Genomic DNA, 21068 nt, shown 5'->3' with positions numbered 1-21068 from the left:
CCCATGAAGACTTATTTTCGTTAACTTACTCTGAAAACCCAACACACATGAAAGCCATTCAGAGGGTCTGTTGAAAGCACAGATATCTGGTCCTCGTAAGCAGAAGGTATCAGCAACAATATTGGCCTGGTGGCCAAGAATCTGTGTTTCTATTGTCATTCATTCTTTGGTTTGTCTCCCCATCTTTTCCATCAGAACCATCAACAACATGAAATTCAGCAATGAAACAGGCATCTCAGAATTCCTTCTCCTGGGACTGACAGAGGACCCAGCCCTGCAGCCCCTCATCTTCAGCCTCTTCCTGTCCATGTACCTGGTCACAGTGCTTGGGAACCTGCTCATCATCCTGGCCGTCAGCTCTGTCCCCCACCTCCACACTGCCATGTACTTCTTCCTCTGCTGTCTGTCCTTTAACGACATCGCTTATACCACATGCACAATCCCTCAGATGCTGGTGAACATCCAAACTGAGGATCAGACTATCACCTGCACAGGTTTCCTCACCCAGGTCTCTTTTGTCATAATTTTGCACTCATGGAAAATTTTCTCCTGGCAGTTATGGCCTATGACCATTATGTGGCCATTTGGCACCCTCTGCAGTACAGGGTCATCATGAACCACCACTTGTGTGTCCTGCTGGTTCTGGTCTCCCTGCTCATTAGTGTTACTGACGCCCTCCTCCACACTCTGCTGCTGATACGACTGTCCTTCTGCACTGTAACTTATGTCTTCTGTCCTCATTATTGAAGCCTCATCAATAAAGTAAGTGCACATAGTAATTCCCAACCCTGTTTATTACAATCACAAAGCTACCTTTTCCACAAGTTACATCATTTTTGCTGATTTGCAATTTTCTTCAGAATACTGAGAAGAAATACACATTATTTAAATCTGTGACATCAGAGCTCTTTACTTTAAATAACAAAAGAGCACGCATAATTCTAATGGACCTGTAGTTCCCTCTCCATTCTCTCTGCTTGCAGAGGCAGCATGGTCTTAATGAGACTTCACATGATCTTTTAACAATTTTACACATTGCATATTATTACTTGTGAGCATGCTTTCATTTCACATGGCTATGCATATGTACGTGTGTATAAGTGTAATATATACAGTTATGTATACATGTGTTGGTTTACATATGCATTGTACAATGTGTACTGTGTCTGTGTGTGTTCATGTATGTGTATGTGTGTGATGTAACATGATGTTAGAAAAAAGTAAGATCATTAGAGCTAATTAACCAGAGATAATGTACCAAGATTAAAAAGTGATTAAACATATTGTTTATAAACATCTCAGGGGCAAATGCCATGTTCCATGTAAGGTTTTAAAATATAGAATAAGACATATGTGAAAATGAAAACTATCAACTAAAACATAGAATAGTGAATAAGAGGGACTGGGAAGGATGTGGAGGAGAGGGGAATGGGTGGTTGTGTTTGTGTTTGATGTGTGCATACTCTATGCATGGCTAGAAACATCATGTATCCCTGCTAATACTTACAACTGATATGTGTGACTTTTTAAGAGGGAAAAAGAAAAAGAAAAACAAATACGTTGTTTACAAAGAGACTCACTCAATTTTTTTAAATAATGAGGAGAATAATCAAGATCAAGTTCAGTAATGTGGTTCCCCTGAGGAAGGGAACGCATGATCCTCAGATGATAAAGAATATGCAAACATAAGATGTGTTATTTTATTTCTTAACAATATATAACATGGCAATACATTTACTTTAATGAGTGGTGAATATCCAGGTCTTTGTTCAGTTTATATTTATTTATTTATTTATTTATTTATTTAATTTTTTTAGAGTTGCTGAGGCTCATTCTTATTTTTGAACTGCATTTTGAATACTTGAAATGCTTTTAAGAAGTTAAATTTTTAATATCTGTATTATTATAATTGTTAAATTTTACCATGGTGTAGATGTATTGCTAAGCGATATTTTTTTAAGGTTACATAATTGTTTTGCTACATCTAGGTCTCATTTATTTATTTTAATTGACAGACCTTTTATTGTAAGTTCATAAGAAATAAACATTGACGTCATGCTGTTCACCAAGGTGTTCACTCTTCATGCTCCTCTGTAAATTTTGCTGACACTGTCTCCTTTCCTCCAGTATTCTTGGGGAGAGCAGATGGACAGTAAGGGAGACCCAAGACTTTGATCTAGCATATATGATTGTCTGTAGCATTCTACGATATATTTTAATTTTAAAATTCAAACAGCACAGAATGATAGAGAAAATAAGCACGAACACATGCTGCCAGATTTAACCAGATTGTTTGCTAAAATAACAAAACTATGCTCATTGATACACCATATGCTTCACATTCCTCTCCATTCTTTTCCTTTTTCAGAGGCAAACACAACCTCAAACCATCCTCATATGTTTAAATTGATTCGTGCATTACAATCTTTACATAAGTGTATGTGTGCATAGGGAATGCATAACAGAAATGCCTCTTGGTTAGAGAAAGCATAAATAAGTAGTGAATTAATAAAATATTGGAATGGAGTAAGGTAGTTATGCTAGAGAAACAGAGAAAAATATATGAAAACTAAGAGCTGGTTAAAATATTATTGAACAATTAGAACAATGCCAGGCTCAGCACGCAAAGTTTAAGATACAGGATGGCAATGTGATTTGCTGTCACTGCCTGTGGCAACAATCCTGCGGATATTTGTTACTGCTTGCAGCAACAATAACACAGGTATTTATCGGAGGTGGACTGGAAATAAACTACTTCTATTTCTATGCTGTTTCCTTGCTTCCTTGCTTATTTCCTACCTTATTGAGGAAAAAGATGCTTGCTTGATTTCAGAGAAAGAGAAGCTTTGAGAGAAAGATAGACTTTGCTTATAGAGGAAGTTTCTAGAGAAAGACAGGTTTCTACACTTATCAGAGATCTATTTCTTCTTAGAGTTCTGCTGCTTCTTCTTAGACGTAGGTTGTGCATCCTGTGAACTAGGTGCTATCGATCTGAGGTGCTTCTTAGTGGTGGGTGCCACGTACTGCGATCTGTGATCTATGACCTAGAGGTGTGTTCTCAGTACTCCACTCTACAATCTGCCTTCTGCCGCTGCCTGCTGCTTACTGCTTTCTGCTTCTTCTCTCTGCTAGCCACTTCTTCTCTCTGCTAGCTGCTTATCCGTGGTGCTTCCTATAGGTGTGTGTCTTATATACCTAAGGCAGTCAATCAGCTTAGGATTAGTACAATTGAAGCACACCCCTCAGTACCAATCAAGAAAGAATGAGGAATATCTGTTGACCACTAGCACAAAGGAGATATTAACTAATCAGGCAAAAGATCACACCGTGTTAACACTAACTATGTGCCACCTCTTGGCTCAACACCAGCCACATCTGAGGGTTACCCAAACATGTCTTCTGCAATTTGCAGATGCAATCACTCAGAGCATTGGAGGCCTGGGTGACAAGGGGTCAACTGCAGCACAGCACAGTTCCTTGGGACCATAATACACACAGTCTTCCTGTGATTGAAGAAACAAAAATAAATTATATTTTAATGCAAAATGGCATTATATTTTAATTTGATGGTTAGTGGTGGATACTTGGCTGTTTATTGTTATATGTTTTGAATAGCTCATATATTTTACAAAAAATTATAATGTGATTGTCAATGCTATTTTTAAACTTACTTAAATTTTGTTATGCTGCTTGTGTCTTTTAAGAAAATTTTATTGCTTATACATTTTCTATTTGTGTTGCTACATCCAGCTTTTATTTATTTTATTTCTAGATATATTGTTATATGCACAGGAGAATAGTGATAAAACATTAAATATAATAGATATTCATTGAATCATTTGCTTGTCCTGCTTCTGCATATGTGTGAGATTCTTGGGGTAGTGGGAGATTTAATACACTGATTCTTCCCTGAAATTGGCAGTTATCAACTAAAGATGCTCCGTCTTTCATCTTATTCATTTGTCCCATCCATCACTCCTCATCTACTATGATGGGTACAGGCACTCTGGTCATGTCCACAGCAGAAGCAAGTAACAGTAACAATATTAAGTTTCATGGATAACTAATTAAACAAATTTTCAAAAGAAATAAACATAACTTATCAACAGGGGAAAAAAAAAGAATGTCTCATATCATGCCCTTCCCCAAAGGTTTCCTCATTGTGCACCCTCATAACATTCCCATGGAGTCTCTTAATGGCTCTGGTTATACAGATGCAGAGACTGAGTCTTCTCACACAATGGAAAGTGTTTCACTGGTTGTGAACCAAGCACTGAAGCCAGAGTCTAACTTGGGTGCATCTACCTTAAATCCTGACTAACACTGTTTTTGTTAACTAAAAGTTAATGTAGTTTGGTTTTGATTTTCCTGATGGTTTTAGGCTTAGGAAATGTTCAGGGTTAAGACTAATATATCACTTTGTATTTTATTTCTAGTCATTAGTACAATGTGGAAAGGAGTGGGCATTCCAATAAAAATTCCAGGCAATCAAGTAGGGTAGTAGAGAGTAGGAAAGAAAGAAAAACATTTAAAGAGAAAGAGAGGAAGTGAGAAAGAGAGAAAAACAGAGAGAGAGAGAGAGAGAGAGAGAGAGAGAGAGAGAGAGAGAGAGAGACTAGCAATACTCTCTTCACAAAGTTTATGTGAAAGCTTTTCAAAATAACAGACCCTGGCACACCTACTCTGTCCCATCATCTTTTCTTTTCTCCTCAGCAACATGAAATCAAAAAACCAAACTGGTGCAGTAGAATTCCTCCTCCTGGGTCTCTCAGATGATCCTGAAATGCAGCCCATCCTCTTTGGACTGTTCCTGTCCATGTACCTGGTCACAGTGCTTGGGAACTTGCTCATCATCCTGGCTATCTGCTCCAACTCCCACCTCCACATCCCCATGTACTTCTTCCTCTCCAACCTGTCCTTCACTGACATCTGCTTCAGCACCAGCACAGTCCCCAGGATGCTGGTGAACATCCAGAGACAGAGCAAGACCATCAGTTACGCAGGCTGCCTCACCCAGGTCTGCTTTGTTCTGGTTTTCGCTGGAGTGGAAAACTTTCTCCTTGCAGCAATGGCTTATGACCGTTATGTGGCCATCTGTCATCCCCTCAGGTACTCAGTCATCATGAACACCCGCCTGTGCATCATAATGATCCTGTTGTCCTTGAACATCAGCATTGTAGATGGCCCGCTGCACAGTCTGATGGTTCTGGGGCTGTCCTTCTGCACAGAACTGGAGGTCCCCCACTTCTTCTGTGAGCTTGATCAGGTCGTCAAACTGGCCTGTTCTGACACCCTCCTTAATAACATCCTGGTATATGTAGTGACTAGCATGCTGGGTGGTGTTCCTCTCCTTGGAATTATTTACTCTTACATTAAAATAATCTCCTCCATTCTGAGAATTTCATCCTCTGGGGGAAATCATAAAGCCTTTTCCACCTGTGGGTCTCACCTGTCTGTCATTTCCTTGTTCTTTGGGACAGCTTTTGGGGTGTACATTAGCTCTGCATTTACTGATTCAACCAGAAAGACTGCGATAGCTTCATTGATGTACACGATGGTCCCTCAAATGCTGAACCCCTTTATCTACAGCCTGAGGAACAGGGACATGAAGGAGGCCTTGAGGAAACTCATTAGAACCTCTCCTTTCTTGTGATTGCAGAATGAGTCAATGTGAAAGAACACCGAGTAAGCCACATGGTGAGTTCTTCCACCATCATGTTCCTATGCTACCATGATTAGACTCCCTTATGCTACCAGTGTTTCAACTTTGACTTGAAAGATGACTTTGTCTCCTGAGAACACCTGTGACCATTCTAAGCTTGATCTGTTGGTCAACTTTCATTGTAGCAGAACATAAGCAAAGGATTTTCCTCTATTGACTTGGGGTTATTTCTCAGGTGAAACTTAGTGACAGCAGGTCATATAGAGCAAAGGAGTGATAGAAAGTTCCAGGCGTAGCTGAAGGACTAAATTTCACCTCCATCCAGGTAGAGTGTTACTTCCTGAAGTTATTCCCAGTTTAATAGCCTTATTACATTCTGAGCTTTATCATCAGGGCTGTGATGGCTGATTATCTGGACAGGATACTATTGAACTGAAATAATCCTCCACAGAACACTGCAGTTATGCATTGCAGTACTTTAACCCTTTCTGAGCACACAGCCCAGAGGCTGATAAATATTCTGCCTGCACAGCACCCAGACCACCCACTGCCCTTGGCTTCTCATCTATGAAATCGGGCTGAGTCGTCCACTCACAGATTTGACATGGCTATGAAATTTTTGATTTCTCTCCATAATAATGGCTCTATCTCAAATAAGAAAAAAATGCCACTCAACTTTGCTCCAACAAGATGATCATCTTGAATAAATTAGAGTTAATTGAGGACCTCTAGGCACAGCTCCCTGGAATCAGCTTCAGCTGTTTCCCTGGGAGTTAACTCGATCTCTGGGCTGCCTGCAGGTACATATTCTGACACGACACCTCTCCCAGGGTCCAGAATTGTGTGTTAGTAATTTTGTCCTGTTTCCAGCATTTCTCCATTTGGCTTAATATATGACACATAATTTTACCTTGTTAAAGTTTAATTGTGCCAGGTACAGTGGCACACAGCTGTAATACCAGCAACTGAGGAGGCTGGGGCAGGAGCTTTGCAAATGTTCAAGGCCAACTGGGGCCACTTGGTGAGACCTTGTCCCAAAATAAAAATATAAAAGGACTGGGGGTGTACCTCAATGGAAGAGCAACTCTGGATTCAATCCTCAGTTCCAAAAGTTGAATTGCATAATATTAACCATGTCTTCTTTTTTTTTAATTAACTTTTATTGTAAAAAAATGGGATACATATTGTTGAACTGTGCCTTCTTTTACTTGCCCTGAGGTATTTGAGATTTACTGATGATATTGTGTCAGGAGTTGATTTTTCCATACTGTATATCTTTGCAAGATACATGATGATATTAAAATTTAATTATCTTTTAGGGATTTAAGTAGCACTTTCATTTAATTTTATTGTATTCATTTAAAGTATACCATGTGAAATGATTATTATAGTCAAGTAAATAATCATATCCACCATTTCACATTTGAAGAAAGTACAGTAGCCCCTCTTTATCTGTGGTTTCTCTGCAGTTACACATAGACAAATGCAATCAGGAAAGTTTACATGGAATATATTTTGTTTAAATTTTTTTAAAATTCAACTTAAAAACATAAAAGTCCTTTTATTAAAATTTGTATTTCACAGGCCTGAAACACAACCAATCTTACTTCTAAAATTTTATAATTTATTTCCTAAGCATCTTTGTTAATAAAGTCCTGAATCAGAAAAACAGATTTAAGTTATGCTGCATTTTCAAATTCAAACTTCACAATGAATAGTGTCTAAACATCCATTTTGATCTCCAAAAATGAATAACTACGAGATGAATTTAAACACAATTATAAATATGGTAATACATGCCCTCTGCTTTCAAATATCCCACTGTGAAATATAGCATGTAGTATTACTGACCATTCACCATACTGTGCAATAGAGCACCAGAACTTACTCCTCCCCTCCACCTGAAACCTGGCACCTGTTCACTGAAACTTCCTCACATCTCCCTCCTCCCTGCCATTCCTAGATGCTGGTAACAACTATTCTACTCTCTACTTCTGAGATCAACATTTTAGATTCCATCTCTGAATCATTCGGTCACTATACAGTGTATACAGGTGATGAACTATCAAAATGCACCCGACAAAAATGTACAATTGTGCCCCTAAAAATAAAATAAAACTTACAAAAGAAAGACTTTCATAATACACCAGGAAGAAATTCTTTTTAATGAGCAGGTAGACAGGGTTTTGCACAGTTCATAGGACAGAGAAACTCTTGTACACAGGCAAACTTTGTATAGATTCCAGGAAACCTGGGTTAGGGGTCCAAAATAAAATAAAACAAGAATACATACATTGCTTTCTTATAATATATTTGAGGAGTATCTCATGCTAAGTCAGACTGTGATGAAAGGTATTTATGAAAACTATTAAACAGTAACTCACAGAATGAAGTGAAAATTTATTTAATAATGTACAGGGAGACGCCCTTCATCACACCCAGCTGTGCTTCATCCTCTCCCTCCCATCCTTGACTGACATCTATTTAAGCACAAGCACAGTACCAAAGATCCTGGGAACATCATAGCACAGGACCTGAGCATCATTTAAGCACAATTTCTCTCCCAGCCATGCTTTGTCTTGGTTTAAACTTTCTTAGAAAATTTCCCTTGCAGTAATGTCTTGTAATTGTTTCATGACTGTCAGTAACTCCTTGGAATAAATGGTTACCATGAACCTATGCTCCTCTGAGTCCTGCCGATTCAGTCCTCTCTGTTCAACAACATTAGATGGCCTGATGTGTCAGATGGTGCCATGACTTCCCTTCTGCACAGACCTGGAGATCCTCACTTTTAAATACTCACTTCGATCATCAAGCCCATCTGTCAAGTGCCCTCATTCATGATATCCTGAGGCATCCACGAGAGGAGAAAAATAGACAATGCACAAGGAAAACAAGCATGACAGGCATGGGAGGTCTCTCTCTTGTCAGGAGAGCTGGACTTATCACCACAGCAGCTGAGGGCTGCTGGCAGTCAGCCTTCACTCTTGGATCCCTTCTGGGAATTCCTCGGTAGCACAGATTGACTGAACTGAGTTTAGTGGTGGATGTCTATAATCCCAGCAGCTTGGGAGGCTGAGGCAGAAGGATTGAGGGTACAAAGCCAACCAGGCAATTTAGCGAGACCTTGAGCAATTTAGCGAGACCCTGAGCAATTTAGCAAGACCCTGTCCCAAAATTAAAAAATGAAATAGGGCTGCGAATGTGGCTCAGGAGTTAAGCGTCCCTCGGTTCAATTTCTGGCACCAATAAACAAATAAATGAATAAATAAATAAATAAATACATAAATAAATAAATAAAGAAGAGATGGACTGCAACCAAGATTACTTCCCCTTCCCAAATTACATCCATGGCCAAACTCTGCAGTTTAAAAACCTGACTCACTTGCTCTTCTTGGGGACATACCAGAAGGTGAAGGTGCATCTCATCTCCATAATCCCCAGTCAGGTCAGAGGATACTGGTGGTTCTATCACAAATTATCCCTCAGCCTAATCTCTTCTCCAGCTCTTCTCTTCCCCAGGGTCTCATTCCAGGTGCATGTTCTAATAACCCGTCGGTATCAACCTATGATTCTGTCTTATTCTTGGTAGCTCTACTGGTTGTAATAAGAAAATCATGTTCTTTTAAGTGCTGAGAAATGCTGTGGATTATGTCAGGAAATAAGAAGAGGCTAAAGTATTTCAATTTGGAACAGGATGGTAATGAGATGCTTCACTGAGAAGAAGACATTTTAGAAAAGACCTGGTGTAGTCAAGAGCACATCATGTGATTATGTCGAGATAGAACCAACTTTGCATTCCTTGAGAAAAAAAAATAGTTACAATCTGTATTCTTTTCTGGGCTCCTATTTCTGTCATTCTGCCAGAAATTTTGCAGTCTAAGTACATTTTGGTTTTCCTTTTGTGTATTAAACCTTTCTGTATCCATCATACACGATGTGGATGATATAGAGCATATTCCTTCCTTATATTTCCTGAAATCACCCTTTAATGTTAAAATCAATTAATCAACTCTCCTGAATGTTAGCAAGAACTTCTGTATAAATTTTGTGAGTCTGGTGATGTTCCATGGAAACTTGTATTACTTATACATTTTAAATTATTTTTGTTTCCAAGATTAGTTGCTTTCTGCGATTTATTGAGAGAAATGTGCGTGCCTAGTTAATTTCAACACTTCTAACTTGTGTTGAACTCGTTCACTCTAGAACGTAGTTCTAGAAATTCCCACATCTCTCTTCTGTATCATATTTTTCTGACTTGATGAGGTCATTTCTGGTAGCCTCCAATATATGAGTTTCTCTTAAAAATTAAACAAAACCCCATTGAAGATGTATTACATTTTTCTACTCTTTCCCCTTTTTAAAATAATAGGGTTGAGATGTTGAAGAAAAGCACCACAATCCATCTCTTCACAAATTGCAAATAATATATTCAAGGAAATATAATTTCACATGGAAAGAGTTTAAATGTAAATAACTTGATAAACATATGATGATAGAGAAATCACTAAATACGGAAGGTTTTCAAATAAACAACACCACAAAACACCAACTCCATTAAGAGATGGGTGATATCCAACACAATGTGCTAAATATATGGACACACTGCTTTTGGTGGTTTTGTAACTTGAATTATAATTTCACATAAAAATGAAGAACCATAAATTCAACTACCCTTTCTGTATGTGAAGAAAACTACTGAAACTATTGTGATAAAATTGAAGAATGTGTTCATCAAATTCTAAATTAAGAGTCATGATTCTATCTATAATTTTGACCATCAGCAGTGATCCTAGAAAATAGACTATAATCCTCTACATTCAATAAAAAAGCACAATATTAACATCAAAGGTAGCAAAGAAAAGTCATCCCTAAGTGTTTGTATTTTATACTATTTAGATAACCGTTAGAATGACAATATTTAGACCCACATATATCAGACATATTATCATGCCTAAAACAGGAAACAGGCTTCCAGATTTCATGAAATAAGTAGAGATGACATAGTTTCTAAGTTAAAAGCAACACTGGAATTTATGTGAAGTGCTCTGTGGTACATGTTTAAGGACTCAGAAATGGAGATGAGAAGAAACAATGGAGGGAAATGAATGGTGAACACCTGGCCTGTGCGGTCAGGAATCAGCCATCCCAAACTTCGAACCTTCAAAGTCTTGGTCTTTAAGGACATGCACTCCTGAGATTAGAAGAATAGTGAGATAACAGCTAATGAGGAGCCTTGGATATTGAGCCCCAGCGACATGAGACTGTAGGAGTCACCTGTTACCACCTCCCTCAAAAGTCCTTCCCCAACCAAGAAGCACCACCTGAGCCTCCTCCCAGAGATGATCCTTCCTGACCAGGATCTCATCCATTCATTTAATCAGTCTGCATTTCCTGAGGATGGATATTATATCTTCAGCATTCAGGTAAGATGGGCTATGGATGTGCCTCCATGGTACAGCACTTACCTAGCCCATGTGAGTCCCTGGGTTCCATCCCAAGTACTACAAAAAACATTAGGCAGATGTTCAACACCATTCCTCTTAAATCCAAGCAGGGGGCACAGAGCTTTCATCAATGCTTTGGTAAGGTGAGCCCATGTTTTATGAGAATATCATCCTGGGGAAGCAGTGAGGACAGGACACCAAGAGTGATGAGAAACCAGTCTCCCCAGGTGGCTCCTGTCAACTCTCATCTACTTGACAAATTCCCCCACATGCTTGAACTGATAACCCTCAGGCTTCGGTCTTCCAGTCTCATATTCTCCACAAGGAGATTTCACTGTTGCCCCACACCAGAAATCTGCTGCTTTTTAAACATAATGACATTAAAATATTCTGAAATATATTTGTATTTTTGTGCGGGTGTTGAGCAAGGTTTGGTGAGTATATGAGTTGCTAGGACTATCATAACCAATTACCTCGAACTGGGATGCTTAATAGAAATTTACAAAGAAATAGTTCTGGAGGTCTACCAGCATGGTCCTAACATGTTCTCAGGTGATACTGCTCTTGCTGGTCCATTAATTTTTACCTTTTACCACACCAATTTCATAAGGTTTATCAACAATTTAGAAACTAGTAACCACACAGCTGTTTCAGAATTTGTTCTCCTGGGACTGCCAGATGACCCAGCACTAGAGTCCCTAGTCTTCAGCCTTTTCCTGTCCATGTACTTGGTCACCATCCTGGGGGACCTGCTCATCATTCTGGCTTTCAGCTCCGACTCCCACATCCACACTCCCATGTACTTCTTTCTCTCTAATCTTTCCTTTAATGACATCTGTTTAAGCACAAGCATGATTCCAAAGATGCTGGTGAACATCCTAACACAGAATCAGAGCATCACTTATAAAGACTGCATCTCCCAGTTCTGTTTTATCTTGGTTTTTACTGTGTTAGAAAACTGTCTGCTTGCAGTGATGGCCTATGACCGCTATGTGGCCATCTGCCATCCTCTCAGGTACACAGCCATCATGAACCCCTGCCTGTTTGGACTGCTGCCCTTGTTTTCCTTATTGATTAGCTTTGTGGATGCCCTGCTTCATAGTCTGATGGTGCTGTGGCTGTCCTTCTGCACAGACCTGGAGATCCCCCACTTTTTCTGAGAACTTGCTCAGATTATCAAGCTGTCTTTTTCTGATAACTTCATTTATAACATTCTGATATATATAGTGGCTTGCATATTTGGTGGTGTTCCCTGCTCTGGAATCATTTTCTCTTACATTCACATTGTGTCCTCTGTCTTGAGAATGCCCTCATCAGGAGGGAAGCATAAAGATTTTGCCTCCTGTGGGTCTCACCTGTCTGTTGTCCTCTTGTTCTATGGGACAGCTTTTGGGGTGTACATTACCTCTGTATTTACTGAATCTCTCAGAAAGACTGCAGTGGCTTCAGTGATGTACACTGTGTTCCCTCAAGGGCTGAACACTTTTGTCTACAGCCTGAGGAACAGGGACATGAAGGGGACCTTGAGGTAGCTCACTGGCAGGATAATAGATCATCTTTAATTAGTCATTTGCATTGTAGTTGGGTTTCTTGGGTAAATCAAAAAGCAACAGGATTACTTGTGGTCCAGAATTCTGATTTTCCTGTCACTTACATTCTTTTAGAGGTCCACCACTAAAATAATGAGATAACATGACTATTTTGTGACTTGGATGATAACCTCTTTGCTTTATGTCTAATTCTGTAATGTTAGATGCATGATTTTAGTTCTTTTAATACCATTTATTTATTCAGGTTATTTGGAAGAAGAGCCTACATCAGAGTTCAGAGTTGTAGAAAAAAAACATCTGGTGCTTCCTCAAAAGAGGCAAGTTAGACATAGTGAACAGGCCAAGGACTATAAACCCAATGGTGGCCATACCTAGGTAATAGTTTACAGCTGGTCACTTAATTAGTGGTTCAAGTGAATTTTCTCCTTAGACTTAGTCCTAATGTGAGGTAAAATAATTACACAAAGCAATTACTGAGACAAATTGCTGGCAGCAAATATCTTTCTCAGGTAGTAACAGCATCTACCATATTCAATTTCAATTTCTATAATTAAAATTGTTTTATCATATCCATGTTTTGAAATGATTACAAGATATTTGAAACTCACAAGGAAGATGACTTCAGTCCTACTAGAACAAGAAATCCAGTGTCAATAAACTGAAATGCCAGAGAGTTACCTTTCACACCAAGGACCTCTGAGCAGAGATTCTACAGGGACAGAGAGCAGGGCTTCCCTCAGTACTCCCGGAGGGGAGCTCATCACAGGGCTGGTTCTCCCTCAGGGACCCAGGTGTTAGAAGCAAAACCAGATGTCATATTTGGACATGATGCCAGAGGTAGAACACTGGTGGTCCTCCCCGTGGTCCTTTTTCTGTGGATCTACCAGACTGCAGCTCTGTAGAGGACTGAATGGGAGCCCTCTATGCACACCCAGATCCTGTACCACTAGCTGTGCTCATTGTGATAAATGAGGGAATGTGACTTATATGATAATGGGGGAAAGAGGATTTGCAGAAGAGAAACTTATCCTGGTTTACCTGGGTCAGTGGCCCTGAGCCCAGTGACATTTCTTTATAAGATAGAAGTGGAGAAGACACAGAGAAAAGTGGGAGGTATGGTATCCACAGAGATGGAAACTATTGATCCAGTCAGTACTGATCTCCAGTGTTTGATCACTATTTAACCTTCAAAATTGTGACTTCCACTCTAGTGCATTTTTATCACCCTTGCAGGTATTCCTGTACATGTCACTACGTAAATTTGTTTCTTTTTGACCTTGCCTTTTCTGTGGGTACACCATCAAAAAATTGCTAAAAGTAGAAACTCTGCTTTAGGCTCTGTCTCTGTGTAACACAAGCAGAGACAGTATGTTTAGAGAATAGAAATCATGTGCCAATGCCCACCCTTGCTAATCAATGGGTTAATCACATGTCATGTTCTTCTGGTCATTGTACTTACATCAAATCCACTGTTATCTATTTATTTAGCAATTATTTATCTATTTTCGGTGTTAAGTGTCTGAGTTGTGTATTGAACATTGAAGATAAGGGGCATTTTTTGGATGTGGATGTAATTTGGGTATCTATTTTTCTTCTATTGTGTCAATATTTTCCTCCATGTCTTCCAAAGGAAATAAAATACGTTTTGACATACAGGGTACATTTACGACTATTGTATATAGTTCTTGGGGTTGACAAAGAGTATTTCTAAATGCTTTAGTGAATTTAACTTCTAATTAGATATTTCTTGTGTTTCACTTCACTTGCAGAATACCTTATTTACCTTGACAAACTAATGGGTGTAAAATATTAATTAATTTATCTTCTTATTATGAAACAGAGTCTTGTTACATATTATGAGCCATTTAGTTTCCTATCTTGCTAAATAAATGTTTATGATATTTCCATTGTCTTAAATTTTCTTTTCCTAATTTATAAGGTTTTGTGCATTTGGAATAGCAATTCTTGTTTGTAATATTAAATCTTAATAAATAAATATAAATTTAATAAATAAATTGAATAAATAAGAAAACTGATTAACTAGCATTAAATAATTGTTCTTTAAGAGAGTGCCTCCTTTGTCATCTGCTTTTTACTGTATCATGGATATCCAAAAGTGCTTAGTTTTAGCATGATTTAATTTGTCTGTATTTTCCCTCTGCATCTATACTTGATAAGCCTTGACATTGAAAAAAATAATTTATAGTCTTTCCTTTTGAATTTGAAACTGAATCCATCTGAAATATATTTCTGGTTTTGATAAGAGAAAGGTATTCAAATTCATTTTCATTTTAGCAAGTTTTATGAAACAGTTCATCCATTCACTGTAATGCCAATTCAGCAGTAAAGAAGTCTTTCATTTATGGGTTGATGGAACCTCTTTTCAACAAATAAGATTACTGTATATGTTCTTGCAACAATATCTCCTGTCTTAAAGATATCAACATATCAATCAATCAAAACTAGTTTGCTGGGTTAACAAATATGCCCTCAGGTTTTTTACATACAATCACAAAGTTGCTTTATACCACAAATTAACTGTTTTTTCTATTAGTTTGGAATTTTCTGTAACGATGTTGATAACACACACACATGAACCAATACTATGAAATCTGGAAAACTTCGTAGTGAAATTCTAAAAGGGAAGTGAGATATTTGTTAAATGTTTAGTGCATTTTGATAACAGAGACTCTATTAGAAACATTGTGTTTATAATATTCAAAGCCAAATTCAAATTTTACAGAGAAATAAATGGAATGCACCCTGTAGAGTTGCATTATTATGGTACACTTTACTTCATCACTTGTATTTAAATGTTGATATATTCATACATATCTTATTTCAAGTTGAACTGTGATGTCAGATTTCTTGATTTAATTTATGAATATGGTTGTGACTCTAAAGGCATGTACTGAAAGAGTAGCAGAAGCTAGTACATAGGAAGGGTGTCCATTCAGTGGTGCTTTTGATGGACATGAGCAGAGACATTTCTCAAAAGAAGAAATGCAAATGCTCAACAAATATATGAAAAAATGTTCATCTCTCTTAGCAATCAGAAAGATGCAAATCCAAACTATACTAAGATTTCATCTCACTCCAGTTAGGATAATTATCAAAATACAAATAATAACAAATGTTGGTAAGGAAATGGGGGAAAGTTTCACTTATATGTTGTTGGGGGGACTAAGAATTACTACAACCACTCTGAAATGTGGTATGGAGATTCCTCAAAAGACTAGAAAAGGAATCACCACATGACCCAGCTATCCCACTCCATGGTACTTATCCAAAAGAACTAAAATTAGCATACTACAGTGATATATGCATACCAATGTTTATAGCAACTCAATTCCCAATAGCCAGTTTATGATAACAGCCTAGGTGTCCCTCAATCAATGATGGCAGTAAGAAAACATGATACATACACACAATGGAGTCTTACTTAGCCATAAAGAAAAATAAAATTCTGTCACTTGCTGGTAAATGGATGGAACTGGACAGCATCGTGCTGAGTGAAATAAGTCAGACTCAGAGAGACAAGAATGTTTTCTCTCATATGCTGTTGCTAGAGTAAAGAAAGGGGGAAAGAGGAGGAAATCCATGAAAACAGAAGAGAGATCAGTGGAGTAGAGGAAGAGGATTGAGGAGGAGGAAGGGGATTGAGGAGGAGGAAGGAGGGATGGGGAAAGTGAAGAACTGTGGAGTTAAATTGATGAAGTTATGCTATGTAAGTAAATGAATATACCCACAGTAAATTTCACCTTTAAGTGTATCTATGAAGCAGAAATTTGTCAAACTGTAAATGAGTAGAAGGAAAACCAGTAGAGTAGAGGAAGGGGAAGAGAGAATAGAAGGTGGGGGGGAGAGAAAGTACTGAGGACTGAAATGGAGCAAATTATAGTCCATGCTTATATAATTACACCAAAATGAACTCAAATATTATGTATAACTATAATGTGTCAATCAATCAATACAAATGCAAACAGATTTTTTATCTGGTGGGGTCACAGTTGCCTCACCCATCATCAGTCAGGTCTATACTCCAGAATTCTGTTTAATGAATTTGGATGTTTTAAGATATGAAGAACATCACATCAAAAACCCTTCCACAAGTCATTACTGTGTTTGATTCTGTTCTTCCTTGGAGATTTTTCTGCAATTATAAGGTTATAGGCCCACAGTCATGGGTCTGGTAATGCTTGATTCTTGAACTCACCCATACACCTTGAGCAAAAATCTCTATCTCTGCCCTTAGCAACTGGTCCTCTAGAAAACCACGTTTGCAATATCTAGAAAGAGGAAATACTTCTTGCTTATGGGGATAAATCCATGGAGCAGTTGGCTTCTACCTGTTTGTCAAATTTTGTCATGTTTTTTACTGGTACCTGAAAAACATTATTCTCTTTTTATATTTGCTGTTCTCTTTCTGTGCTGCACAGAAAAAATGACCGTTTTGTAATCCCAATGATGTCTTTGTTAATTTTAACTATGACTCATGTGCGTTATACATTGATGGGGCTAAAATGGTGAAGAAAGATATCACAATGCACCAGACACAGTGGCACACACCTTTATAACTGTAATCCCAGAAACTCAGAAGGCTGAGGTAGGAGCATCACAAATTCAAGGCCAGCCTCAGAAATTTACTGAGACACTAAGCAACTTAGTGAGACCCTATCTCAAAATAAGAGGGGAATGTGACTCAGTGACTGAGTGCCCCTGGGTGTGTATATATACCCACATGTATATATACACACATACACACACGCACACATGTATATGCATGCCATCTTGTCAAGAAACATCCAATCTATTTGGAATTATAGATTTATGTGTAAAAAGTTAACATGATGTAAAATGTGCTGATAATACATGAACAAACTGAAGCCCTTAAGTTTAAAAATCTATAAGGCGAACACTAACATGAACACCAATTTAACTCCTTGAATGATGTCAAAAATCTAAACCGATGTGCTGAGTTCATGGACACATTTGCATAGTTATTTCTTTTGATGATTTTGTAAATAATTAACATATCTCTTCATTAAGCATGAAGAAAGATAATGTCAACTTACAGTCTCCTTTAGGGAAGAAAACTAGTAAAACTATTGTGACAGTATTGAAGAACATATTTTCAAATTCTGAACAAAGAGTCATGGTCCTATCTGTATTTTTGGTCATTAGCCATGATCATTGAACGCAGATTATAATCATCTGTGCTAAATATGAAAAGAAAAAATAAGGTTTAATTAATACAATTAGAGTTAAGAAAAGACATGCCTAAATGTCGTCTGCATTTTGTAAGATCTAGATAACATTTAAAATGACACTATTTACACACACATACATGAGATATTCTCACACTTAAAATAGGAAACAGACTTTGAGATAAAGTTTAATAGATAATTTAATAGATGTTCCTTAGTTTGTAACTTAAAGGAACACTGGACTTTATCATAGTTTGGTGTGTGTTACATGTGCAAGGTCTACAAATGGAGATGAACAGAAACAAGGGAACACCTGGCCTTGGGGTCAGGAAATCTGTTGTCCTGAAATCCTCACCTCCAAAGTCTTGGTCCTTTAGGACATGCACTCCTGGGATTAGAAAGACAGTAAAATAGTTAGTTTAATGAGGACCTTGCATTTAGAGCCCCCAGGGATAGAGAGACAATAGGAGCTGGTATGTGATGTCACTCAACAGCCCTGCCCCTGTCAGGAAGCAGCTTCAGAGCCTCCTCCCAGAGACAATCCTTCAGATCAAGATCCCAGTCAATCACTGAGTGTGTCTCTGCTTCTGGAGGACACCTCGTCCATCTTCAGTACACAGATCGAATGCGCAACCTCACTCTTATTCTAGCCAAAAAGGGAGCATAAGACACACTGCCTCCAATTAATTCTCTGGAAGTGAGTACAGTTGTTTTATGAAAATTGCATCCTGCAGAAGCAACAATAACAAGGTGTTAAAGGAGAAATTTTCTTACACATTTCCACGATACACTGCTACTGATGGTCCATATATTTCTTTATCTTTTCACTCATTCTTTCCCTTTAGATTCATCACCAACATGGAAACTGGAAATCAAACAACTGTTTCAGAATTCCTCCTCCTGGGACTGACAGAGGACCCAGCACTGCAGCCCCTCATTTTCAACCTGTTCCTGTTCATGTAACTGGTCACCATCCTGGGGAACCTGCTCATCATCCTGTCTGTCAGCTCTGACTCCCACCTGCACACACCCATGTATTTCTTTCTTTCCAATCTTTCCTTCACTGATATCTGTTTAAGTTCAAGCAGGATCCCAAAGATGCTGGTGAACATCCTAACACAGAGTCAGAGCATCACCTACACAGGCTGCCTCACCCAGGTCTTCTTTGTCTTGGTTTTTGGTGGCTTGGAAAATTGTCTGCTTGCAGTAATGGCCTATGACCGCTATGTCGCCATCTGCCATATACTCAGTTACACAGCCATCATGAACCCCTGCCTGTGTGGACTGCTGACCTTGTTTTCCTTGTTGATTAGCTTCATGGATGGCCTGCTGCACAGTCTGATGGTGCTGCGGCTGTCTTTCTGCACAAACCTGGAGATCCCCCACTTCTTCTGTGAACTTGCTCAGATTATCAAGCTGTCTTGTTCTGATAACTTCATTGATAACATCCTGATATATATAGTGGCTTGCATATTTGGTGGTGTTCTCTTCTCTGGAATCATTTTCTCTTATATTCACATTGTGTCCTCTTTCTTGAGAATGCCCTAAATCAGGAGCAAAGCATAAAGCCTTTTCCACCTGTGGGTCTCACCTGTCTGTTGTCTCCTTATTCTATGGGACAGCGTTTGGGGTGTACATTAGCTCTGCGGTTTCTGACTCTCCCAGGAATACTGCAGCGGCTTCAGTGATGTACACAGTGGCCCCTCAATTGATGAACCCATTTATCTATGGTTTGAGGAACAAGGACATGAAGGAAGCCTTGAAGAAACTCATCAGTTGGATAGCTGTTCTATGTCATTTGCCCTTTTTTGAACTGGGTGTCTAGAATAATTAACAGTGACAACATTTGTGATGAACCATAATTCCTGGCTCATCTGTCATACTCTTCTAAATTAATCAAATACCATAATGGCCAGGTGGATTTTAGTTTGTCTTGAAACCTGTCACTGCTTTTAGTATGTTTTTACTAAAAACAGTATGTATGTTTTTAGTGATGTTTTTACATCACTGCTTTTAGTGATGTTTGACACATTATTTCTCATCCCAAACATAATTTTGTTGCTCTGGTTCCACAGAGACAGCCTCTGAAGCAAGGATTCTAGTCTTAGAATTTTCCTTGTGCTGAAATCCCAGAAGAAAGCAAGTTAGTGAAGGATGGCAGGATAAGGGTGGTCTTTAAGTACTGCTCGGTCATATTAAGAGAAATGTTTCCAATGATCATACAGCTGGGGCCATTAGAATTTCATCTGGGTATCAGACCTAAAGCAAGCAAAGGGTTGGACATTCATATCCTGAGATCTGTTACTGGCATCCATATACTTCTGGGGCAAAAATAGCATCAACCATTTTCAATGTCTTCATTTATAAAAATGGCATGATGGATATGATCACTGTTTTGAGATGACTGTGACATGCTTGAACTCCATCAATGAAGATGGACAGTACTATACTCTGACTGTGCTCTGACAATAAGGAGAAATACCCTTCTTTCCAAAGATGTAAGAGGTAGGAAATACAGTAACACAGAGAGCAGAACTTCATTCATTCAGTCCCCCATGAAGTGGCCTCTTCCATGCACTGGTCTCCTCCCCTACCCCAGGTGATAGTGCAAGTGCAGTTGCTATACCTGGACCTGATGCCACAGGCAACAATCTGAGCACCCACTCCTGGGTGTCTTGAGTGGGGAATTCTCCATGTACCAAAGACTTGCATCTCTGAGGTGGACTGGATGGTGGTCTTCAAACTATGTCAACATCCTGTCCTGAAAACTTGTGATCAACGTGTGGCTTAAATGGTGAATGCTGCTTGATTGGGAGAAGGGGGTTGGCTGAGGAGGAGCACTTGGTGGATCATCTGGGTGGGATCTCAAGGTAATCCCATGTTTCTTCTTAAGACAGAAGTGGAGAAGACAGAATACAGAGGGAGGCATGGTGACTGCAGAAATGGGAATTGGTTTGATACAGTCAGTATTTGATTGCCAGTAGTGGATCAGTTTTGCCCTGAAAAGCTGTCATTTTTATAGCAATGCAATACATATTTATCACCCTTGTAGACATCCCTAAACAACATACCACCTATTGAATTTCATTTCTTTTTGCAAGTCTCTTGCTTGTGCTCCAAAAATGATCTTTTCATTGGTTTCAGAAGTTATTTCTTGATTTGCGTACTCTATATTTTGTATATTACATGTGGTCACATTAAA

At 38.6% G+C, this 21068-nt stretch overlaps 1 protein-coding gene and 1 pseudogene across 1 annotated transcript; both read left to right on the top strand.

Moving 5' to 3' along the window:
- The first annotated feature begins 4717 nt into the window (after window positions 1-4717).
- LOC124975399 (putative gustatory receptor clone PTE03) lies at window positions 4718-5653 on the top strand. Its single transcript, XM_047538142.1, has one exon. It carries the CDS (start codon window positions 4718-4720, stop codon window positions 5651-5653), a length of 936 nt encoding a protein of 311 aa, XP_047394098.1.
- Window positions 5654-18724: 13071 nt separating this feature from the next.
- On the top strand, window positions 18725-19691 carry LOC124975398 (olfactory receptor 7G2-like; annotated as a pseudogene).
- The last annotated feature ends 1377 nt before the right edge of the window (window positions 19692-21068 follow it).

The sequence above is a fragment of the Sciurus carolinensis genome, unplaced genomic scaffold (genome assembly GCF_902686445.1).
Source record: "Sciurus carolinensis unplaced genomic scaffold, mSciCar1.2, whole genome shotgun sequence".
Lineage (NCBI taxonomy): Eukaryota > Metazoa > Chordata > Mammalia > Rodentia > Sciuridae > Sciurus > Sciurus carolinensis.
This window is presented reverse-complemented; position numbering and strand designations above follow the sequence as displayed.